Source organism: Asterias rubens, chromosome 19, assembly GCF_902459465.1.
Source record: "Asterias rubens chromosome 19, eAstRub1.3, whole genome shotgun sequence".
Lineage (NCBI taxonomy): Eukaryota > Metazoa > Echinodermata > Asteroidea > Forcipulatida > Asteriidae > Asterias > Asterias rubens.
The window spans coordinates 12443352-12470165 of record NC_047080.1 but is presented as its reverse complement, the minus strand read 5'-3'; the positions used below and the strand labels follow the sequence as shown (position 1 = coordinate 12470165).

At 37.0% G+C, this 26814-nt stretch overlaps 1 protein-coding gene across 1 annotated transcript; it reads left to right on the top strand.

The window, feature by feature from the left end:
- Positions 1–188: 188 nt before the first annotated feature.
- LOC117303121 (band 7 protein AGAP004871-like) lies at positions 189–25617 on the top strand. Its single transcript, XM_033787218.1, has 9 exons — positions 189–590; positions 1876–1982; positions 6783–6855; positions 9531–9613; positions 9936–10139; positions 13932–13987; positions 20718–20796; positions 22222–22391; positions 23154–25617. Exons 1-9 carry the CDS (start codon positions 461–463, stop codon positions 23173–23175), a joined length of 924 nt encoding a protein of 307 aa, XP_033643109.1. The 5' UTR covers positions 189–460; the 3' UTR covers positions 23176–25617.
- The last annotated feature ends 1197 nt before the right edge of the window (positions 25618–26814 follow it).

The window sequence follows — 26814 nt, the reverse complement described above, 5'->3', positions numbered from 1 at the left end:
AGCTGAAAGTAGACTGTAACAGATACTTTTACTAGTGAGTCTTTGAAGCGAATTGTATGGCTTATCAAGGACACTGCAGAACCGACTTTTACTCAATGGGGGATGGGGTTTTCATTTTTTTCTGCACGTACGCGCGCGCTCACTGATAGACTTTAATCGAAATTTGAGGCAGCAGCGCGGGAATTATTGTTGCGGCGAGGCGAGGTATCGACGGTTGAGGATCGCTGCGGGGTAGTTTAGAGCGCCATCGCACCGCTTCCATCCCAAGGGAACGTTTGACCTCTGTGCTTCCACACTGGGCACATGAAATCGTAATAAATTATCATTGGTAATTATTTGTGGTGTTTTTCTCACCCGGGCATTGCGAGCGCGAGCGAGTTGGAGAGAGACAATCGTGGGGAGTGTGTGCTTCATTTCACGGCGTGCGAGTCGGTGGTCGGATCGGGGAAATCTGTTTCCCATGTCAAATCGCGTTACACCAGAACCCACTGAGAACGTGGAGCTGATGGATTCTAATAATAGAAAAGCTCGAACGGGGCATACAACTGGGTACTCTTCAGCCCCAGACCATCGGGCAGATGTGATCGGAGGTGAGTATATGGAGAGGGGGGGATTCTTCTACAGTGAGCCTAGATTATTAGCAACGTACAGTGTAATGTATTGTAGGCCTACTGTTTTGGTTGGCGAGCATGGCAAGAATGATGAGGTGCCGTTCATTTCAATGGTACCGCGGTAGGCTCGTCTGAAACTTTGGGTCCTGATTTTAGTTTTTGTGGTGCCATTACCCGGCCTGGGTCATAGACAATTAAATTAAGGTTACTATTGTAACAATGTGCCAGCTTGGTCGTTCTTCATAAGAGTCTGTTGTTATATTTTACAAACAGTTCAACAAGCTCAGTTTCTCAAGAGAGCTAAGATTTAAATTCTTATTAGCAAAGTTCGACCATCTCCTTTTTGTGAGGTGTAGCTATTTCTACCTCCATGGGTCTAGTAGTGGTAGTGCTTTGGGAAATCTGCCTACTAGTACTAGTACTAGGCCTATATTTTGACTTGGCTGACAATAGCGTCCAGTTTCGTAAAGTTTTGAATTATTCTGTTTGAAAGCAGGAATGAAGCAGGGAACCAGTCACAAACAATGCAAAATTATGGGAACTTTGGGAAAAGTTTCCGTATGGCGCCACCGCTTTTTCATTCGATATGAAATGATATAGTATCTAATTTACCTCAATGAGATATCCCTTTTTGTAAAAATGAGTGAAAAAGTGGTGGCCCCATCTGGCATATGGACAGTTATCCGAACTTTGTTCCGCTGTTGTTGAGATGATAGCAGAACGAATAGCAGAACAAACCTCATAGTTGGACTCGAAGTATATTGGCTGTTGTTCTGCTCTAAAGTGCTTATTAAACTGGGCCCAGCAGATAGCACTTCAGCTATTGGTTCTTATGTCAACCCTTCTATTGATTGAAAGCTACACTAGACCATCCTGCGAAGTGTTAAACTTATCACCTCAGCATTCACTCAACCCTCCTACTATTGGACCATTTAATATCACCTACTGTGGTTTTGGATATCAGATACACAACGCCAGGCTGCAATATCATGACGTTTATGCATAACACAGCCAACACTCCTACTGTCCGATCATTTAAAAACCATGCACTCTGTCAGCTAGCCCAGGTAGGATGTTTTCCAGTGTTAATGGAGGAGTCCAACCTGGGCTATTTGCAACCTGTAATAGGTAGGGTGTGATATTTTGAATGCACACATATAGTTTTATATGCACAGGTTGTACCACAACTGGCAGATAACAATGAGAGCGTTCATATCAAATTGAATGATTTAGTAAAGCATTTATTCTCTTGTTCCTCTCCTAGCTGGTGAACCTGAAGGGGGCATTGGTATTTGTGGATGGATCCTCACCGGTCTGTCAATGCTTATCGTCTTGTTTACATGTCCATTCTCCCTGTGTGTTTGCATCAAGGTAAGTAAATATTCATCCAGTTCAAATGAAAGAGTTTATTCAGGGGTCATTTAAATATCTTGACATGAACTCAGGGATAATGTTCTCATATATAGAGCTTATTCAATTTCTGATTTAATCCTTGTACTGTCTGACCACTCACTGTCATTCATTAAATATGAATAATAAACCATGCCAGTCTGCAATTGTGGTGAATGCATACTACACAGTACAAAGTCAACCCTCCTACTGTCTGACCATTCAGTACCATTCATAATATAAATAATAAACTATGCCAGTCTGCAATTGTGTTGAATGCATACTACACAGTACAAAGTCAACCCTCCTACTGTCTGACCATTCAATATAATTCATAATATGAATAATAAACCATGCCAGTCTGCAATTGTGTTGAATGCATATACACAGTACAAAGTCAACCCTCCTACTGTCTGACCATTCAATACCATTCATAATATAAATAATACAATATGCCAGTCTGCAATTGTGGTGAATGCATACTACACAGTACAAAGTCAACCCTCCTACTGTCTGACCATTCAATATAATTCATAATATGAATAATAAACCATGTCAGTCTGCAATTGTGGTGAATGCATACTACACAGTACAAAGTCAACCCTCCTACTGTCTGACCATTCAATATAATTCATAATATGAATAATAAACCATGTCAGTCTGCAATTGTGGTGAATGCATACTACACAGTACAAAGTCAACCCTCCTACTGTCTGACCATTCAATACCATCCAAATGTGGTTTTGAATGATATTATAACCTATGCCAACCTGCAATAAGTGTTGATACATTTAGGTAAGGTCTACCCTGTATTGTTAGTATTCCTTCTACAAACAACTCTTCTCTTTTCTGTATTCTTCCCCGTTCTGCAATTAGCTGCTCAACCCATAACGTCACTCACATCACCATGGTAACGTTATTAGTCTATTAAATTGAATTTTACCTGCCTTTCATTTCTAGTCGAGGGAAACGCTACTTCCTTTAAGATGTTTTTCTTCCTCTTCCCGACCATTTTCAAGACTAAACTTTAAAGGGATTTATGCAGACTCAGATAATGTAAATAAAACAGTCACTTTTTTTGAACAGTATGATGCAAGGACGTAAACACTTGAGAACCGATTCATAAATCATGCATTATTAATAAAAAGTGGTGACTTTTTCCATAATTGCAGTACTTCAAAGTGAACAAGATTCCCAATTTGATACTTCTATCCAAACTAGTTTGTATTGCCATAAATTTTCAGAGTCATTACCAAACGTATTCAGACCCTTTTACTCAAGCATAAAGTCAACTGGCAACTTTTAAGTCTGCATGCTAAACTGATTATAACCCACAATATTTTGTTGCTATGTAACTATATGTTTTGTTTAATCCACAAAAAAACTATATTTCCTATTTAGCTCTAAGCTGACAAAATGTGAAATCGTCACTGTTCAAGTTTCATCCATTTTCTTTTTTCAAGGGAGGAAATAAAATCCCTCAATACTGATTGATGATTTTTAATACGCTTTGGTTGTATCTAAAGCCATGCTGAATCACTCCATCATTCTACCCCGGACAGTTCTAACCAAGCCCTGTCCCTCGGGCAATTTCCCCCTTTATTCTTTTACTGTTTTTAAATTTTTTCTACACCGTTATAATTTGATGGGATCGTTGACGAGGTTTAATCAGGAATCCAACTGATGTTCAATTCCCTTCGCTGAAACGAAATATAAATTGAGAAATTGAATCTCATTTTAATAATTTTGAAGCAGTTTGCTGGTTGATATGCATAAACTGCATTATAATCCGCATGTTGAGTTCCTACGTTTGGATCCACCGTAACAAAAATAATGAAGTACTGAATAATTTTTAACCTAATTGAGTTAATCAGAAGAATGTTTTGACAGTGTGCAACAGAAATGTATATTTAAACTGGAGAAGCCAATGCCAATAAATGTCAATCCGGCCGACATTAGCAGAAAACAACATCAATAAAATGTAACTTTATACCTGCCAGTGTGTACCAAATTGGTTTGGGATTTCTTGTCTAGGAACAGCCTGTGAAAACCAAAATTTTCAAGAAAACCCCAGTTTTTATACTGTAGCAGCTTCTCTAATTACACTTAATTTAAAGAGAATGTATTTTTAAAATTAATATGCAGATAATTTATGGATTGATTTCCATTCTAAGGTTTTCATTTTTAAAATATGCCCAGGCAAAATCGCACCTCAGAGGTCTTTTTTTTTTATAGAAAAGAATGAAAATTGTTTGTATTTAAGCAGACATTTTGGTGTATTTGGATAGGTCTGATTGCGGAAACTAAAACAAGCATATGGGTGATCTGTTTTATATTTTTTTAAACATCTTTTCTGAATTCATGCCCTCTTTAGATTTACAGCCACCAGGCAAATACAGTTGTAATACTGGTCAGGCTGCCCAAGCCTAATAAACCTGCAAATAAGTCAATAGTTTTTCTAGACTTTGCTAGTATTTTAAATGGCATTTTTTTTTTCGGGAGGACCATCTTTATAAAAAAGTGAGGTCTAAAATTGAAAATGGAAAGTTAAAATATTTTGTGATAATTACTGTTCCTGTTTGTTTAGGGGCACTTTCTGAATCTAACAATAACCCACAATCGTCTACCCCATCTACTACCCACTAAGTTCCACTCAATTTCACAAAAACATCTCACATTTTACTTTGGACGGGCAGAGTCTTTCAAGTTAGCTCGAGGCACATCTGACATTTCTAGGTTACTGCCACAACACTTGTGTGGTTCCCATTTCCTTGTCAATAATTTATGCGGTTGGTTCAAATTTCATTTATTTATCCCTCTATTGAGTAAACTCTGTGGAAGTGAAACACGCAGAGTCCACAGTCGGTGGTCAAATTAGAAAACAAATTAGGCAAATCTCATTTGATTTGGAGGAGGGGTGCATTCACTCAAATGGTAGGTTGCAAGACATTGCATGAAATTTGTGGACATTTTTTTATTGAAGAAAGTTCCCTCATTTACTTTTAAATAAAATGAGAATGTGATTACTTTGTTATTTAAATTTGTTTTCTTCTTTGTTTAACCCCACAATACTTGTTTCATTATTGTCCACATAACATTAAGAAGCAAAACTGTCTTGAACGACAGTATTTATTTGGAGCATTGTTAGTAATAAATTAAAATTTAGAAGAAAAAAGAAGTCCATCATGGGCAAACAAAAAACAAAAAACTCTCTGTCAACGTAAATATGTATCAATTTATTCAAGGTTTAGTTTTTTGTACACACACACTGAATTAGAATTGACAAACTTCATGTTACTTTACCATAAAGACAACATCAAAGGAGTCTATAATATTATTAATATTAGCAGCTGTGCTGTAAAAACACTTTCAGGTGGGGATAGTTTAGATCTGAAAAGCAAGAACAGTATTGATTGAATAAGATGATGGGCCATGGAACACTCAGAACGGAAGATTAGTTTTTATATATTTTCTCCTTAGCCGGAGGGTGTTGGGGGGGGGGGGAGTTGGGGCAACGTAATTGAGCAAAGTTCAACGGAGCAGAAAATCAGGTCCTGTTAAAAGATGCGGAACGGGGTATGAGTAAACGACACAATTGGATCAGATAAAGATAAATTGGAAGGGAGGATGGATAGAGTTATGTGTTGAGAAAGGTCGATGATGGGTTCATGAAGGACCTTTAATATTTAAAGTTCAGTTATGGTGGTCTGCAATTAACTCTTAAAGAACTAATGCTTGAAGACTGCTCTTTGACCTTGGGTTTCTGAAGAACATTTTTTATTTGAAAGTAAGTTATGGTGGTCAGTGGTCTGAAAATCACTCTAAAGGAATTGATTCTTGAAGACTGTTCAAAGCCCAGGGGTTTCTGGAGAGGAGATGTGATTTAAAATACGAGATATTGGTTCCCTCATTAATAAAGTTTTGAGGTAATGAAAAATAATGAGGAATGATATGTAGCATTTCGAAGGGACAAAATAGTGTTGTGCTGGAACGTAATAATAATAGGTGGGAGCGAGATGGCCAGATTGAATGATAAAATACAAAGGTTTGTATAGTTAGTCTGCTCCCTTAAACTTTTAGATCAATAACCTGAAGATGCCGCTCTCACAGCTCGCTGGGGGAGGTGGATGCTGAGGGAGCATTTATCTTGAGGGAAATCTAAAGCTTAATGAGCTGTTAAATACAAAATTAAGCCGTTGAAAATTAATGGCTGTAATTTTGAGATATAGAATTAGCTGCTGCTTACCAACCAACAGGATGTATGGTAAACTGCAAAATGTAATCAAAGGCCAGCTGGCTGTTTAGCTTTAAATTCCCCAGAAATATCCTGTGATTTGGTTTCCTGTGAATTTGAACTATGGTGTCTAAAAGGAGGGCTTAGACACCAATACTGATTGCCAAATGACAAGACCAATATGGTGTCTAAAAGAAGGGCTTAGACACCAATACTGATTGCCAAATGACAAGACCAATATGGTGTCTAAAAGGAGGGCTTAGACACCAATACTGATTGCCAAATGACAAGACCAATATGTTCTTATCTATTGGAGCTCAGTTGATTCTTTCCATGACTTCCACTTCTTTGGACTCCGGTTCGAATCCCACTTCAGACCAGAGCCTTGCATGCTGATTGGGTTTTCAGTCCCTACCTGATTGTGTGAGTTTTCCTTTCCACATCTTAAACTAAACATCGACATCTTTACAGGGCACAGTGCTGGGCACTATACATGTACATACACAGGTATCTTCAGGCCTAAATATTTTAACTGTTCTCTATTGTAGGTTGTCCAGGAGTATGAGCGTGCTGTTATATTTCGCCTTGGACGACTCCTTCCGGGTGGAGCAAAAGGCCCAGGTAAGTCATCACAAATTCTCATAAATCTATGAGCTTTAATTTGTAGACTTGTTAAATAAACCTGTGATAATCATCACGGGAATTGATCTCCTACAATTGTCAATAAACGAGCACCTTGTGGGATACTAAGGAAGGAGACAAAGTATTTGTCAAATGTCTTGAAGAAAATATATGCCAGTTTATTTTATTTTCCATTTCTACCTTATTTCCTCACTCTGTCTCTAAATGAGTTCCATTCCCCTTCCCTGCACACATTACAGCCCCCCTTGTGGGTACAACTTGTATTATTAGTGTATGGGTAAAGCAAGGTACAGAGTTGTACGTATACCCTATGGCAATGGTTTCAACGCTGCAAGAAGAAGCATGATAAAATTGGCTTTTAGCTGTTAGTAAGGTCTATGTACAAAGCTCTTATGTTGTGATAAGCATTACCAACTTTGACAATCACAGTCTTTACTAGGCAGCGTTAGCTTGGGGGGGGGGGGTTGGCATGTCATCGTTTTGGAAAATTTTTGTAACACCATATGGCCCTATTTGTGTGGACAGACCAGATCAAGTAATTGCATTGAGCTCCACTGATAATAACAGTTTAAGCAAATACCACTTTTTTTGAAGAAAGACCAATTGTAGGACATTACAGTTTATAATCTTGACTTTTGAGTCCGATAACATTTTATTTCAATTCTATGATCTTGTGAAAAAAAAGAAATTTGCTCCAGTAAAAGTTTGAGCAACAATCCTCTGTATTTTTCCTCCAAATTTATGCCCTGCATAAAGGACATACTTTATGCTTCTTACTTCCCTCCTCTAACTTTGTACAAATATCAGACCATGAACTTTTCAAAATAACTTACATTGTTGCCAGATATGACCAATATAGCCATCACTGTTTACTGATTTGTAACAAGTCAAATATTCCAGAAATCAATCCTGAAATAAAAGAAATCCCTCACATAATTTGTAACGGACACCTCTATCTCCAAACCTCGTTACTAGGAAGAAAAGTGATCCATGCCGTGCCGTCAAAATAAGTCATGACAGGGAAACCAATAAAACACTAGGATAGCGTTTGTAATATAAACCGAATCACCATTGAAGCAATGTAGAATCCATCAGGGAGTAACGTACCTCCATGATGAATGTACTTGTAGATGTAGTTAAAGGTGCGGGTTATTAGATAGTTTGGACAACCTCAATCTGATTTATAGGATTGAATCCATGAATAAAAATACTGTAAAGGCTCCTATGAAAGTTGCATCTGAATACAGTGTCTACTTGCTGAGAAAACAACAAAAAACTGTCAAAATACTTCCGAAAAGAATCTATCCTTGACTATTACAACAACTTCCCCTGTGTTTTATTGTACATACAGACTAAGTATTATTGCACACCCATTTGTTTTTGTATGAAAACGTGTCAAAGACATGTGACATTTTGATGTGAGGTTGGAGACTTGTAACTTTTGCCTGTTTTCATCATAACTCTATCTATTGGAAAATGAGTGCATCACAAAACTTGAATGAATTGGACCTTGTGTATCCTCCTTAGAGCCAGCCCTCCAAGGAGTTGTAGTTATTATAGAACTGAAGATGAGTTTGAACCAGTCTCTTAATTAAGATCCTAGTCTCCTGCATCACAGGAGGCCAAATTAAAGTCTTTCTGGATGCAGTCTTGTTTAAAGGAAGGGTATATAGTCACAAGCGATTCAAGAAATACCAAGTATATAAAATAGAAAACAAAATAATAAAAAACTAGTGCCAAGCAACAGTGTTCACGACAAATTCAAAAGGGGTGTGATTGTGAACACAAAAAGTGTTGCAAAATGCTCTTTATTTACAAGGGACAACAAAGAAGATTGATGGCTCCAAACAAACAACCGTGTTTTAAAGATTGAAACCAGCTCCAATTTGTTTACTAAGGAAGCTTTTAGTTGAAAAATGTTCACTTCCCCTCAAGGAATATTCAGTTACAAGCTGAATGTCTTAACTATACCACAGAGACCTACCAGTCTAACATCGTATCACCCCTTCAAACATTCCAGATGCTAGTCACAAGCAATTTCAGTCTAATGAGACAGATATATGCAATTATGTGTAATATGTTTGACAGGGACACGACAGACATAAAGAAGGAGGGGCTGACAAGATATTCAAAACAGATGTTGTTGACAAATTTTATACTATTTGTTATTTTATGAATAAAAATAATACTAGCACTGTGTTGGGAGTTGAGACGGCAGATAGACGTAGTGTGTAAATATTTGTTAGAAAATAGAATTAGCTGTACCAATTTTGTTTAGCCTTTGAGAAAAACTCTGCTTGAGTCAAAACGCCAGGTCATTAGCTATTTTTGAGAATGTTTTAGAGAACAAAAATTGGCTGAGTAGCTTGACAGTTGTTGTTGAGACAATGAGTTGTTGTTCATATAATGTAAAGATGTTGCCTCTTCTTGCTGCACAGGACGGTTACATTTTAAAGAGGGGGCAGAAAGTTCTGGGTCTTGAAAATGGATACCTCTTTTTGTAGTCCTCTGTTTTAAAGTGTGTGCAAATCCAAAATTTAATTTGTACATTGGGGGAGGGGTGGGTAGAAGTTTGGGTATAAAATCTTTATGAATAATCTTGAAGCTGGTGCATAGATGTTTTCTTTTACCATTTTGGTGTTGTATATTTGCAGGTATATTCTTCATTCTCCCATGCATTGAAAGCTACACCAAGGTTGACCTAAGAACAGTCTCCTTCGATGTTCCTCCACAAGAGGTAGGGCTAATCAGTGTGTTCTCCATTGAGTATCTCCAAAAAGAATTCAGTTTAAAAAACTACTTGGCTAAGATTGGAAGATTGGTCATTGTCAATATCAATTGTACCCTCACTTTATATAACCAAACAAATACATGGATGTAAAATGAAAGTTTCGGTTCAGCGGAGTTACACGACAAGATTGGGGATTTTTTTTTTATGTTTTCACTTATTGCAAACTTCAGGTTTTAGACCCTCAAGATAAAACTAATCAAATTGCTTAAAAAGTTGTTGCATTTGAAGCAAAATCAGGACTGTTGACTGCTTATTTTCTACTGATTAGGTGTTGACGAGAGACAGTGTAACTGTATCAGTGGATGCAGTGGTCTACTACCGTGTCCAGAATGCAACCATTTCTATTGCCAACGTTGAAAACGCCAACGCATCCACACGCCTCCTGGCCCAGACCACGCTGCGCAACGTGCTGGGTACCAAGAACCTAGCAGAGATTTTATCAGACCGAGAAGGCATTAGCCACTTTATGCAGGTGAGTTACCAGCTAAACTGTCTCTTGTCCTTTAACCCACCCCCTCTTAGCATTAACCCACACCCCTGAGTGGCTTATAGACAGGTGACTGGGGCATGTACCTGCCCCCACCCTCTCCCCCCACCACCACCACCCCAATATTAAGCATTGATGGGGTAGTTCACCCAGCATTCTGATTGCATGTGTTACCTAGGCTTATACACAATTTTCATAAATAAAAAATGCAATGGAATAATCCACACTCGTCCCTTGTAAAGGGCACACACTCGTCTTGTCACAATGTCTACATATTAATATCAATTTATTGAGAACTAATGCAATAATACATGTCTTGCAGAGCACTGCCACACTGCATGGTTAGGATTTTATTTTATATTATATCACACCACTACATGTATTGTAATTCTGTATTGTATGTGTATTGAAGCTCAAGACAAAACATTTTGCGCTGACAAAATGCTATTGCAAATTTGCTACACGTACTTGATTTACAGGGAAAATCTGTATCTTTCATAAGGGCAGTCTTTGTTTCAGCAAACTAGTGGGTCACATTTAAGAAGCAAAGTGCAAATTCTGGGTTGATTTTGGGGAGGAGGGGGTAGGAACCAAACACCCTAAATGAAACAGTGGACAATTAATTCTGAGTGACCCCTTATTATTAAGAAAATAATGTTCCATGCTTGTGTTGATGTCCATGACAACGTGATGATTGCCTCAATGTTGTGGAACAAACGCAATACACCAAGTGTGCCTACTCCCAGCGTCTATAATCTATATGATATTTCCGTTTATCGGAATGATATTTACGTAGTCTCCAACAACGTGTTATTTTCCCTGACCTACACAATTTCTTGATGATGCAACACTTCTGTTTGACATGAAGGACTATGTGGAGGTTGCAACAAGGGCATTCAGAGGCAGAAAATCATCGTAAATAACAAAGTGTTAAAATCCTTCAAAAAATGAACTATCTATCCCCTCACTTCTTACTGAGACCCCTGGCTTTGGCGGCCTTTTCCCCCATGGTCGGTAAGAGATTATATTTCAAGTCCAGCCAAAGTGTCGTCGCACCAACCTTCGGAACAAACATGATAAGTATTTAATACTTTATTTCACCAAACTTAAAGGAATGATTTGGGTGTTGTTTCTGGATTACCCCAGTGTTCAAGTCTACTTTTGGACAATTTTTCCCCAATACATATTGGTTCACACTTGAGGTAAAGAAGAAAAAATCCCCCCCCCCCCAAAAAAAAAAAATATGCCACTGAAAATGTCCACAAAAAAGTGGCATACAAAATTGTTTTGTACATAATGTTGGCATCCCAACAATAATTACATTTTAAGTTTTCAATTAACTACTTCTTATCGTTGGTGAATTTTTGTGCATTACTTTAAATGGTAGCTTAGAACTTGATGCGGACAATAACTAATTTTTCAGTTTTTAATTAGCTACTAGCTAGTTCATTGATGGATTTGTGTGTGCATTACTTTAAATGAAAGCTTCTATAACTTTCTTGATTCTATCAATCCTCCAGAAACAAAATATTTCATTTAAATTGGAGGACGTAACATTGGAAGATACAACCCCCCTTCCCCTTTTCACTCTTCATTGTGCTCTTGGAACATTATGATTTATTCAGAGGATTTTTATCATATTTTGGTTGATGTATAATTAAACTGAAAAGTGTTTCATGTTTTGCAACACGACCGACCAATTTTCAAAGGTTGGTTCACGGTGCATTTACTGATAGAGGATGAACATAAGTTCACTCCTCAAAGAACAAACATGTGCACTCTCTCTCTCTTTAAGATGTGCGTGCGAGATGTGATTAAATAACACTGTGAGATAATTTAGATTCTGTCTTGAGAGTTGCCAAGATAAGCTGCATCACAGCTCAAGCAATTTAAACGAAGCATTTTGCATTCTCCAATCGATCCTAAATTGTCCGCTAGTTGGAAGTGTGCATAGAGCAACCATCCTGTGACATTGTCTGCTGTCAGGGCATGCCCGTTGGCGACTCAGGCAGGAAGGGCGGAAGGGCGCTGATGGGGAAGAAGGGCAGCTGGATTACCTTGGAACGTCAGCATGACCCAAGGAAGGGGGGGGGGGCCTGTGTAGTTATGTATTATTTGTTTTAAAATACAATCATGCTGTGAGATTGTTGTCAGTGTTGTGTCAGCTCAGCACTGACGTCGGCCTAACTGGAGGGGCCTTTGTAGTTTTGGGTTATTTGTTTTAAACCACAATCATCTTTTGATGTTAATTGTCTGTCATTGACTATTGATAAATCAGAAGATAATGAGAATACTACGAGAATATTTGGTGGATAAACTTCATGCCTGGAATGTTTTAATAAGATTGAGTTGTCTCAGTGGCGTTTTGCAAACTCAAACAGCTACCTCTCAGCAAATTAAAAAAAGGCTGACTATTATAAACTGTTCCCCATTCTTTATCCTTCAAAAGGACCAGAGTCCAGAACTGACCAGAGTCCAGATCTGCGTATGTGAAAAATTCAGCATTTACTGTACATGAATGTTTCACACGTTATTTTATAGTTTTATCATACAAAAATTGTAGAAATGAAATATATTTGCCCTTTCAAATGCCCATCGTTTTTTTACATATTGATCTACATGTACCCAGGCTCTGTTCCTTATCAAACATGCCTACCCATAACAAAACACACCAACTGTCTCTAACTGCTCTTACAATTTGCATGCTTTGTTGCCTTCCTGAAATTATATCGAGATTTGACAATGTATAAAATCCTCTCAATTCCAAAATGTTAAGTCAAGCAGACGCGTGAATCGGCCGAAGAAACATCTCAGTGCAAAATTTCACGATAAAATCAAAACCATATACCGTCAAATCAGTAATTGCCAGAGTTAAGGGTAGAAACATACACAGTATGGTTTAGAAGAAACAGTAAGCTTCTGCGTCAGCATCAAGCTGTAAGAGAACTCCGTCCCTGTAAATAAAGGCGTACAAATTTGCACTTAAGAGCGTATCAATAGCGAGGCCGTTGTCAGGTGGAATCAACCATGATCTCTTGACTTTTACTCTAGCCTGGTCTAGTGTCATCCTCAATGCTTGATGTTTGATGAAGGATGCTCTGTGTATGCTTTCTCAGGCTATCTACCCCACTGCGCAATCTGTCAGCAAATTGTTTGGAGCGTAGCTTAGGGTGATGGTAGGCCAGGGACCCCGCTTTGCACATGACCCAAATTTGACCAGTAATAATTGGCAGACAAATGGGTAGCACATTCCGTGTTGATTGACTCTAGTTTTACTAAGTGAACCAACACTATCCAGATGGTGTTAAGAAAAATAACCCAGGTCAACAATAAGACATTTTGTACTAACAAATTTTGTACCAAATATTATTTTGTAGAAAATGTGCAAACCATTAAAACCTTTCTGATAAAGAGAAATTTATTGTGCAGACTTGTTGGATGGGGGGGGGGGGGATCCATGAGACTCTTGTAGCTTAAGTTTTCACTGGACCAGGGGAGAAGTTGTTACAAGAACTCAATCAAAATGAGAAACATCTACACAATGCCACAAACTACAACTAATTTGATTTTATTTATTTTATTTAATGTCGTTAAATTTATGTCATTTTGTCTTGTGGTTATTAATACATAGATACTCAAAAGAAATTAAACTCATTTATTAATTTAAACTCAGTTTAGAGCCAGGTTCGTACTTTAATTAAAAGAGAAAGATTATAAAAGAGGTAAATCTCACTCGGGTAGAATGATAAATTTCGTATTTCTGTGTTTTTTTTCCAGTCAAGTTTAGACGAAGCAACAGATCCTTGGGGTATTAAAGTTGAACGAGTGGAAATGTAAGTATTCGGATCTATATAGATGGGGAAATTTAACTAGCTGTTGTACTGCTTACCAACCAAAAGGACCCATGGTAAAAATGCAAAAAAAAGTTACTGCTCTGGCGTTTTTAACCCAGGCATTCCCTAGTTTTGATTTAGAAGTGCGTCTTTTAAACTTGGTGGACATTTTCTATATTTTTGTCAGCATTCTTGGTTATTGAAGACTGGTACTGATGCTGGATTGTACCATTATTCATGCCGGGGGTGGGATGTGTAAGCCATGTTTGATGAGCCCACATTAGAGGCTGTCAGAGCCGATCAATTTATGGCCTCAGAAAACCATCGATTGGGTTTCTAGAAGGTTGAGAGAATGTACCCGAAGATGAAGATGTTAACCCAGAAAAAGAAAAAACAAATCAAATGAGACGTAAGATGTTTTTGTGAAGAGATTTTGAATGTTTTTATACTGTTTTTGTTTGTGTGCATTGAAACTTATTTCAAGTGTAAGTGAAAGTAATCAGGAATAAGAAAAGGAAAAAAGGCGGGGAAGTTTTCCCCCCACAACTGGAAAAAAAATAAATCCAAAAACAGTTATTACTCCAAGAAGATCAAATTAATTTTGTTTTCTTTTTTCCTAAAGACTGAGTTCTTATAAATCGTTTGGGAAGTGCAGCTTTGAACTTGTGTAATACCCTGACAGAATGTTTCTGGACTTTTTATATCATAAAAAAGTAGTAATTTCAGTTTAATATGCATAGCATTACACATAATTTTGTACAGGGAACTGCTACAGTTAAGTGTATAATGACAACCTCTTTTTGTCTTTTAGTTCCCTTAATAGCTAAATCGGGGGAGAGGGACACACTTCCATTATATAAAAGTATTACAGCGAGCTTGGTATGTTTTAATTGCCAAGGACTGGGGTAGCTAATTCTTTAAGTGGAATTCGGTACAGGCTAATTTGTGTATGCCAGGCCTTTATCTTGTTTTCTAGGCCATCTCACTACCCTGTCTCATCTTCAATTGCAATCCTTCTTTCCTCTGCAGTATCTTCTTGCTGCTGAAACGCTGTCCTTCTTCGAGAGTCCATAATGCGCTTAATCATATTGACCCCCAGCCGCTGCTCTATATAAGATTGATCATTTATAGGCTGGCTTTTTTATCGTTCCCTGGGAACCTTGTTTTGTAGCCGAGGCAGTATGAGACGCTAATACCATTATAGGGTCTCTAACTTAATGCTGTATACCGTTACAAACCTACGTGTGACCACGCGTCATCAAATACTATCGCTGGGAAATACATAGGGGCAATTGGATGGAGTTATTCACGCTGTATGGGTATAAGAAAGACGATTCCTAGAATTGATATGTTGAAATGTTTTCTTTCAAAAGTAATAATGATTTCAACATGAAGAGCATTCGGACTTGTAAAGAGCGTTGTAATAACAACTTATAACGAAACATACAAGCAAACATTTCATTTCATTTCTTTTATTTTTACCACACACAAAGAAAAGTGATATAATTTACATTTGTGTTGTCTAATGTTCTCAGAGTCTCAGTATGCAAAAATTAAGCTATTTTGAGTTCCCTAAAAGAACATTTCTGCCACCTCCCCTTCCCCCCTTTCTGCTACACCTCTCTCTTTTAATACCCACGTTGTGACAGACTAGCTAGCTAAACCTCCTTCAGATAAATCTTGTTGCTAGTTCAGTACCACACTTAAAGATGCAGCAACAATGTTTGTTTATATTATAAACCCTTAGAGGCAGTGAGCGACAGGAAGTTATTGTTGGCCGACAAAACATTCGTTCTGGAAGGGTCGGTCCATTTCAAGCCTCAGGAGAGTTATCTGAAGTAAAGTCTTTTTATAATATCGTGAAGTCTTTAACAAGGCTTTTAGAAAATTAGAATTGTTTTTAGTACTTACTTGTCACAGTTGGGAGTCTTTGAAACAATTTACCTAAAAATTAAGCCCAGAAAAAAAGAAGGATATGAAGAAGATGTTTGTCTTGCAATCAGATTCTGACTTGAAAAATGGTTTCAAGGAAAACAAAGTATTTGTGTGTATGTTGGGGGAAATGTTTGCTAGTTATTCTGAATTTCATGGTGAATAATCTGATTGTCCAACTGATAAATGTCAGGACCTGGTATCCTTTTCACTCAAGCTAGTTTGTTAATGTGAGCAATTGGCTGAGGTATGTCCCTAAGGTTGTTTAAGATAATGAATCACTCTCTGGAACTAGCTGAGGTATGTCCCTAAGGTTGTTTAAGATAGTGATACTCAAACCTGATGATAACTCCAAATCCTCAATATTAAGATAATCTTCAGTCCAGAACACTTGAAGATCATCACTTTTTCAAACAAAAAGGTCAGAGAACCAAACGTCTTCAACTAAGAGTCATTCCCGTTTATTTGCCTTTGTTAAATATTGGATAAATACTGTAACAACCCACACAAAAAAAAACCTAAACTGAAAACAACATTTAATCTCAGTGTGTCACACGTAAGCTAAGCTATCACGACCCAAAACACCCCCAGTCCTGCATATAGTTACATCAGTTACCTCTAAATTAACCGTAACCCCTTCAGGTAAAAACCCATGACTTAACCCTGTATCCCTTCTTACGCCTAGCCACCCACTGGAGGGTGCTATCATTACCCAGTACCCCAATGGGTTACCCGACACTTTAATTAAACCATTATCGGAGTGTAGGCATCAATGTAGCATGTATCGACCATCATGTCTAAACATCAAGAAAGCCCATGGTATATCACGTTGCAATATCAGCGTACACCGCGTAGTGCCCTCTAGGCATATTCTGGGGCTTTCTGTTTCTTCTCTGTAACTCGGCGTCTCTTTGCGAGCGCGGTGATAATAACATTGCTGGGTTGACGACAAATGTCAGGTGGCTCTGAATACACAATGTACATGGCTGGAAACGTATGCATTTAAAAATGCATTAAGCGCTACTAAGCTTAAAGGAAACATACAAGAAAGAGAACAATAGTGTCGTTTATTTACCTGAGGAAGGGACAGAGAGCAATTCTAGTGTTTTTCATTTGCATTTCAAATTAGGTTTTAACTGTGGCCTCCCCTCCATAATTTTTAATCTAGCTGTTTGAAGCAAGGGTGCACAGTTTCCAAGAAATCATAAAGTGCGACAATATTGTTTAGTAATTTAGTTAGAAAGTAGGTCAGCAAAATACAATTAGAGTCGACCACGTTTTTTGTTCAGTCCTGTTGCACCCAAACTAGACGTCCTAAGTGCATAATGAATTTTGTGCAATCAGCATTTTTGCATCACGAGATCTCTACCATACCATATAAAGCACATAAATTTGACGGCCTATAAAATTAATGAACTCTCACTTACTATACCTACAGCAGGTATCCAGTGAAACATTAATTGAACTAAATTGCCTTTGAGTCATTCAGGTTGGGAAGATTGGTTTTTCTAGCGACATTCCCACTGGTTTTGGACTGTCAGTGTTCTCACTGTCATTTTACCAGATTCATTTTGTTAAAAGTCAGGCACACAAACATGTTTATTAAAAAAACCTGCTAAACACAAACAAACCCAAAACACAATAATAGTACAAGTTATCTAGTCAAAATAAACAAAAGACCAAACTTTAAAATGAATAAAAAATGAAGAGTAAAATAACAATTTGAAGGAACAATACAAAATTTAAAGTTGGAATAAAAAACATTTAAGAAATTAAGCAAAAACAAAAACCCAAATTATTCCGCCCTAAGAAATAACAAAATAACAACAGAATTAATAAAGAAACGAGTAAAGCAAAAATATTGCAGTTCAGCTACGTGTCGGATGCCTTTCTAATAAAATTACCAAGAAGGTACCATGCACTTAAGAAACCTTTTGGACCACATTATAACAAGCTAATTGCAATGTGTTTGTTTAGTATAATATCCAAGGTAACACATACAAGTTGTGATGCAGAGTCAATGAATAGTTGTTTGCAGAATGGTGTGTCACATCCAATGAGTGTAGTGTTTGCATTAGTTCAGTGCAGACACTGTTTGTTTTAAAGGGAAATGATGCCATTGTTTTCGAAAGTATCAGTTATTATCAGTAAATATAGTAAGTTATTTCAGATGAAATAACTTTGATCTTTAAAAGCAAGGAGGCTTTCGGCAAGAAATTATATAAATCTTTTGTTTTAATTTCATTACCCAAGTATAACCATGCCTTTAAGGTTCTACTAGCATTTCATCCACCATTTTGCTTAATGGATATATATGTGCGTCCTGTCCATAACTATGTGGATCATTATGCACTCCAGAAAGAAAGCACTTACTAAGACATACTCGTAATGGTTTATTTGATTTCATTATTAGCCAATTTATGTTTATTGAAAGGATCGTAATTACTAATCGACGAAAGAATTTACTCGTAATTCTTATGGTAGTCACAGCTTGTGTAAAAACCATTGTATTGCTTTTTGTCAGAAACAGTAAAACAAATTGGTTTGTACAAAAAGGGTGTAATGGTTTAAAATTACAATTAAAAAAGAAGAATTGGAGGAAGGGGATTTGACATTTTGAACAAGCTTTTGCTTGCAATGTTTGGGAAAGAATTATGGTAAAATCTCTTAAATAAAGGTTTATGAAAACTTCTGGAGGAATGGTGTGTTGATTCAGAAGGTAGGTCATTTGCCAGTGAGGAGGGTTTGTGAGCACCTCCTCCCCCAACGTGAACTTTCTTCCTCACTGAATGTATAATAACAATATAAATAATGTAATCTTATATAGGGCCAAAGTCTGCCTAAAAGGCGCTCAAGGCGATTCGCAAAACAACTTTTTCTCTTTAAAAAAAAAACTTCGGCCAAACACAAGATATAAAAATACAATTATGCAGAATATCGCTCTTAGAATAAAATGTCGTCAAAGGGAAAATTTCGGTCTGATCCAACACTAATCTGACAATGACAACTGTTAGTTATTCTTTCTAAGAACTAATAATCCATTATGCTGAATTGTGATGTAATAGTCGGTTGTATGGAGTTGCTGAAATGCCGATTGTGTTTTTAGGGACGGTTTGCTCTTCAGTGGTTGTGTCAGTTACTTATTTAGTCTAATATTGACAAGACATTTGAAAAGGAGGAAAATAATTGACGGGAATGACTATACAAACTTATATTTCATTTCATTTTTTGTTTTCATTTAATTTCATCTATTTGTCTCAGATGGTGGCCCGGGCCCAAATTTCAAGAGACAATTACATTAAAAACAATAAGTTCTTTAAACAATAAAACTTGTTTAAGACCCCCCTCCCCCCCAAAAAAGTAAGATACTAAAGGCAAGAAATACATAAAACATTCTTTTCCCAAATAAGCATGCCATTCCTTTGTTATAAGTTACGTTCTAAAAATCAAATGGCACAATGAATATAACACACACACAATGTATCTTTTCAATTTTAACAGTGTCTTTCTGGACTTTGGGAATAAGCTTGTACCAAGCTATACCTTAATACATATTATACATTGTAATCAAATCCAACGCGATGAAATCATTGGCCTTGAGGAAGCTAGGGCCTTCGATACGCTGGTGTCTTGGGCCTACTGAACACTTTAATCCAGTCCTTGCTGGCATTTCTTTAAGACTGGCTCCTAGGATTGAAATGAACTGTGATAAACCATGGAGGAAGGCTATAAGGGACTACCAATAGTTGAAATTTCAAGATGGTGGAACTGTAATTAAGTCAGTCCATCGTGGCAGAGTGTGTATATATTTCAGCGACTGATTTGGATCAATGAGATCAATGAACTGGGTGAACTGGCTTGTCTGTCTTGTTGGTTTACTAGATAATAATACGACATCAGTATCCTAGATCTGTCCAGCTGTAATGCATAGGTTGCCGGCGCCAGCTACCAGTGATGAGCCACCTGCTATGGTGAATGTACCTGCAGCTCTTAATCTAGTATTGAGCGTTAGTCACGCCAATACGATGTTAAAATTAGCTCCTCAAAATCATAAGCAGCTATAAATTCACTAGAAAGCAGGGTATTGGTAGTTTTAAAGACCAGTATCCTCACTTGGTGTATCCCAACATTTGAAAATAAAATGACAAACATGTGAAATCTGGGCTCAATTGGTCATCAAAGTTGCAAATAAACAATGAAAGAAAAATACTTGTATTGCGTAGAATTGTGTGCTTTCAGATGCCTGAGAAAAGCTTTTCTTAGACAATTTAACCTCTTTCTCTGAAACTACATAATTACTTTAAAGGGGGTTGTTTCCAACAATGTATCATAGTATCAACAGCTCTCCAGTGCTCTTTACCAGCATTTGTTTTGGTCATCAATTGATTGAGTAATTGCCAAAGGTATTATTCCCTGCTTTTTAACTGATCACAATATGTTGATGTCCTTTTACCGGCCCTTTTTTCAACTTCCAAAATTTGGGTCGAGAATGCCAAATAAATGTTTACAAATCTTGGTAGATCCCTTGGATTCTTTTTTCCTTTACCCTTTCTGTATGCCACAGCGCACAAATCAGAAAATGCATTTTATTCATTTTAATTTATGACAACACTTGAATTGAATGCGTATAATTTCTCTCAATTGAGTCCGCGAGTGTACATGCATCAAGACCTTAATTAATAGACCGGCTCCCTACCTCATAATAAAAGGACTCCATTATGCAAATCATTTATGATGTCCATGACAATATTGATTTATGGATCTTTTTTTTGTGTTTTCCTTTCCTTCTTTACTCCAGTAAGGATGTTCGTCTGCCTGTTCAGCTCCAGCGAGCCATGGCAGCAGAGGCTGAAGCTGCCAGAGAAGCCAGGGCAAAGGTCAGTTCGGGCCGTAGGTCAACCCCGCCCCCAGCATTGATTATGAAATAATGAGACCAAAATCAGTATGACCATGTCTGAATCACAGTGCTGAAGATAAGCTTTTTCATCAATCCAGCCCAAGAAAAAACATAAATTTGAACATTGAATAAAATAAAGTGGTTTGGAAACCGCTGCTTCATCGTGCATGTATTGCTTGAAGCAATGAGGTAGAATTGTTGAAGCTACAAACAATGAGCCACCCTGCTGTGCAAGTTTAGGCATATTTGTACGACCTCAAAACTTGCCATACAAATGCAACGTGTTTTACATCTAATCTTTTAAAGAAATATCTGCAAACGCTTTAAGATGGCATTAAGATGCCTGTCAGAACTGTGCATCCTTGGGATAGTGACTAGGGAAGAGCGTAATGTAATAGGAGATTGACACCACGCTCACGCCGTGCAAGCTCATGCCGGGCAGACTCGCGCCTTCATTAAATGCTACTAAAGCGTCTTTAGACTGGTGTTACTTTCACAGGGTATGCTTTTATTAAAGACTTGTCATAGTCTCCGGTGTGATGTCCCCTTTCAGTAGAATCCCCCCTGTTTTGTAATACAGAGATTAATGTCTAAGTTACTGTAGACGAGAAACACAATCTTTTTTGGTTTTGGCCTAACCGTAATTTAAGCCATATCAATCCAATACATCGATGAGTTGATGCTAGAACTTATGAAAATACACCCACATCAGTTTCTGAATACAGCTGGTTATTATTAGTTGGAAGATTTTGAACCTAAAAGCTAGTTTATTTTAGGCTTCGGCAGGTAGTTAGTATTGATGAGTATTCCAACAGTTATAACAAACATATGGAGTTTAGTCACTGTACAAATTAATGCTGAAATGGTTTTGTCTGAAATGTTATTATGTATCAACTAAATCAAAATTGTCTGTAAAATCTTATTGGATAGTAACAGAAAAGTTGGTTTTATTGTAGGATTGACAAAAACAAAGTAAACCAGGAAACCTTTTTTTTCTGTGGTAGTGGGGGGGGGGGGGGTGGGGAGGGGGGGGGTCAGACAAAACATGTATGCACTTATAATTTGTGACATTTGAAAACTTGTTGGTGTGAAATGAATGTCTATTCTGTAAAAAAAGAACGCAAAATGAATACTTTCAGACAGCAATGAGGTTTCTGTTTTATGGGTAAATATTAAAAAGAAAACAATTCTGGGCACAAATCTTTACAAAAAATATATCAAGAGTCCTGCCAATTAAGGACTCTGTTTGTTTGACAACTTTTACTCGTTTTTTTGAAAATAATTCCAGGCAGGACTAAATAATTACAGATTGAATTGAGCCTGAAGTATTGTCAGACTTATGTTTTAGATAACAGAGAAATACTTTATGATATCAATGTCTGGACTGTCTTTCTCTGCATGACAGGTCATCGCCGCCGAAGGGGAACGAAATGCCTCAAGAGCTCTGAAGGAGGCTGCTGACGTCATTGCGGAATCACCCAGTGCTCTTCAGCTCCGCTACCTTCAGACACTTAATACCATCTCCGCTGAGAAGAACTCAACCATCATCTTCCCTCTGCCCATCGATTTGTTAAGGTAAGCAGCTAAGAGGAATGCCTCAGATTATTTCACCTTTTTCTCTTTGTTGGTGATGGGGTTATGTCTTCACGCATTCCTCGCTCTTTCTTTGTTGGGATTTGAAACTTTGCCCCAAGAGAAAAACATCCATTACGTTTTACCTTTAAAATTCAGAGGTATAAACACCGAGGACTAAAACACCTTCTGGATCCCAGGGACTTCCCTTGGATTTGCACACATTGGAATCTATGGGCAAAACCAAAGTTAATATTAATAAATCCAAAACAGGTTACAGTCGGTGTCCCCCCCCCCCCCATCTCTTAAGACCTTTTTTTTTGCTATGAAGTTGACTGTTCTGTTTTTTTAAACTGGCGGATTTGAAGTTTTTTTTTTTAAAACAGTGATGTTTAAAATCTTGAAAAAATACACATCCTGTAGATCAAGATTTGAAACACCTGCGCCATGACCCTATGAAGGCAAATGCCGTCATGCCCCTGGCCATTGCCTTTGGTGCCCCTTTAAAACATTTCAGTAGAAACAGTTAGACTTGTCCTTTGAAATGCTGCCTTTGTAGAACAAAGAAGAGCTGCTATATAGCAGAAAATATTCCCTAACACTTTTCTGCTTTGCAGAAATGAGCAGGATACCTGTCGAAATGTGATACTGTTTTTCAGCTGGCAACCTTTGTGTACAACACATAAATTTGAATGTGGATTTAGGCTGTTCCCTGTAAAACTGATGCATTCATTCAGTAACTATATTATTTCTCTTCCAATCCAGTTCTATGGTCAACAGAAAGTGAACAACAAAAGAAGGGTAGTATTCATCATGTTATTTATTTGTTTCATAATCTCAGTATTTGTCAAGATATCAACCCTAACTTCCGGACCATAAACTATAGGCCTTCAGCATGCTCTGTGTGGCTTATATGCCAAGCTCCTTAAACACCAATATGTAAAGTAAGCTTCTGCATCTTTGACTTTAATAAAATGGCGAAGCCCCCTTGGCACTTTCTGTTGGGGCTTATAATCCGTGCAGCTTATACACTGACCTCTCAACAATTTTTCAATGATTTTCCCGGTGCTGCAGATTGTATTCTGGGAGGCTTACAGTTCGAGAATTACAGTATACATTATTACTTTGTAAATCTGTTACATTTTGCAAATAATTGTGATAAATTTTAGTTCATTTATTTTTTCAATGATCTGTTTTACAATTTTGCTGATTGTCCAATACCATTGATGGTTTTGCATCCCATCTTCTCTCAGAAGCAAAATAAGATCACCAACTTATAATACAATGTTTTCTTGTCATCTTATTTGTCATTTTTATATGAAAAGGACTTGAGAAGTATGTTATTTGTATTCAAGTACCCGCCATGTTATATAAAGGTATGATAATCAGAGCTTTCAATACATCCAAAGTAATTATTTGTTTACTAAAAGTATGTCCCATCAAGGTATATCTAAAAATGTTGAGACAGGCATCAGCAAAAGTATTTTCCCATGGAATGACTAACTTTTAATTTTGACAACAACAATATATGATTTATGTAAAGGAATTATCATATTTCTTTGTGTAAGTATTATAAGTTATTTTACCATGGATCTGGTCAAGATCAGAAACCGAGCTGTGTTGTGTTCAAAACTTTCAGTATTTTCAAGCTAATTTACAATTTTGAGGGCAGGTTGCCCCCTTTTGTCCTCATTTTTAGTTCCCCTTTTTTGAAAACTGCTTTCATTGCTGTACTTTGAATGATTTTACAATGCTTTTTTTCAATGTATATTGTGTGGTTTATTAGATTATATGAATAGATATATGTATATAAAATCAGTTATATTAGAGATGGCATCTTATGATGTGAGCTTTAGAAATATTTACAGATAGTTTATTGTCTGATATTTGTGCAATATTACGTGCTTTTAGTGCAATCGTGTCCTTTGAAATTGACTTAAAATGCTTCTTTTGTTCATATTTATAAACACTGACAGTTATAAAACCAGATGATGCATGTTAAAGTGATGTTTAAAGTGTTGTTCATACTATTCATTTTTTTAGAAAAAAAAATATCTCAATACACGTAACTACTGCAGTCCATCAGGCAAAATTCATTCCTGAAACCATGATCTCTTTAGGAGTATGCAGCATCAGCAATAGGTCTTATTCTATGTACATGTAACCAATCAGTCATATCACTTTGCTGTTATATGTAGTTGTGTGGCACTTAAACAACTTTCAGGCCAGGACTCGAACCCTTAACCACTCAAGACTCAGTTTCAAGTATGATAATCGCACAAACAAATTAAAAAAATACTGCAATAAATTGTTATTTATTTAAGATTGATGTATTATTTGTTACAAATTAACATAGTGTTTTAATTATTATCTTACCTAACAGAGTATTCTTTTTAGAAATACAGATGGTATATATGTGATACTTGAAGTAATATATAGAAATATTTATTATAAGAAATTGTATTTCTATTTATACCTTGCTGTTCTTTCATTTAGAAAGTTTAAGAAAACCATTTTCAGCTGCGACTATAACTTTTGAAGCTTCTTTGTTTATAGACCGTCTCCAAGATTTTGTGATGCAATCATTTTCCAACAGAGAAAGTCTTTTTGAAATTGGGAAAAAATTGGAAGTCCCTAACCTCACAATAAAAATTGTGTAAAATGCCATTGTAGTTGAAACCCTTCCAGGTGCATGAAACATTTCTCAGATTGAAATGCTTTTGAATCAATTTATCTAAAACCACGTTCCTACGAAGGTTATCGTTTTTAAAAATTGTATACATTATCAACAGCTGCAGTGCTTCAGACCAAGTTAGTTTGTATGGCCATTGTTTTTTAGAGTAAGCACCAAAGAAATACCCTCCCTTTAAAAATGATGTACGAGACTCTCTCTTGAACAATGAGTGCGTGACAAAACTTGACCTTGGCGGCCCCTATAGCCTTGATCCCATATTATCTGTTTCCTTCCAAACCGTCCACTCTATTGTATCCCAAGCCAAAATAATGTTTAATGCTAAGCTACTGTTCAGGCTTGTATCAACCACTCATAGTTTCCTAGCTGTGATAGCGTAAATGAAGGTTCCAAAAGGTACCACAAAGTTGGAATATGCCCAAGACTTGTATGGTCTACAGGGTCCACCATTTTCTTAAAGCTGTTAAAGGGAAGGTACACGTTTGGTAATTGTCAAAGACCTGTCTTCTCATATCACTTGGTGTATCCCAACATAAGCATAAAATAACAAGCCTGTACAAATTTGAGCTAAATTGGTCATCAAAGTTGCGAGAAAATGATGAGAGAAAAAAACACCCTTTTTGGATGAATTTGTGTGCTTTCAGATAGGAATAAGACTTCTGGCTAAAAGTCTTTTATTATTTTGGTGAGAAATTACCTCTTTCTCAAAATCCATACTACTTCAGAGGGAGCCGTTTCTCACAATGTTTTATACTATCACCAGCTCTCCAATGCTCGTTATTAAGTCAGTTTTTAAGTTAATATGTGTTTTGAGTAATTACCAAACGTGTACCTTGCCTTTAAGCAGAAAATACTGCTTAGCAAATTTCTTTGCTAAAATCAGTGGTGCAGCAGTCCAACAATAATGTTTAGATTTGTCTGTGCTAAGCAAGTTTTATGCTTACAGGCTTTATGAAATTGGGTCTTGGTGCTTGTTAAGACATAAAGAATTTAACTCTTCAAATATTTTACACTTGGATGCCTTGTTCATGGAAATCTTTAGTTGATAACTTAAATAATTAATTGTTATTTTTACTAATATTTTGTTCACAGGTTAATACAAATATTATTTTCACAAGACACATACAGGAATGTTTCAAATACTATTTGTTTTTTTCTTAATGTTTGTGTTACACTGTAAACCTTGACACCTGTGTTTCTTGATGTGATTAATGAATAAAAGAAACGAGACAGTTGAAATATCAATCTTGCTTCTCTGTTTTTGTTGGTCTCCAACAATTCCAATCCTTATGTTTTCAGGAAACATTTTGCAATTTTTTTTCCCCCGAGCCCTCATAAAATTGACGAGCCTGTTTGTGAGTGATATTTTCATGTTTAGATAAATTAGTTTCACACCAGCATGATGCTATAGCCTCCCTACCATGGGCAGTGTGCCGCATCGATACTTGTCATCACTAATCCCTAGAAGGGAAGCACTGACAACAATTATCGATCAGCTCCTACAAGTGAAGCACACATGTTTTAAAATAGACGTCACTGTAAATTTTGGCTAAAGAGTTGCCCAATGTTAGGGGGTTTGGTTGGTGTAGTGGCATCCTTCCACAGCTAGGACCCCGGTTCGATTCACGCCAGGGGCACTAGGTAGATTGGGTTTCAGTCCCTACCTGACTTTGAGGGTTTTCCCTGGAATAATTCTCTGGGTTTTTCTCCCACATCGAAAACTGAAATTTTCTT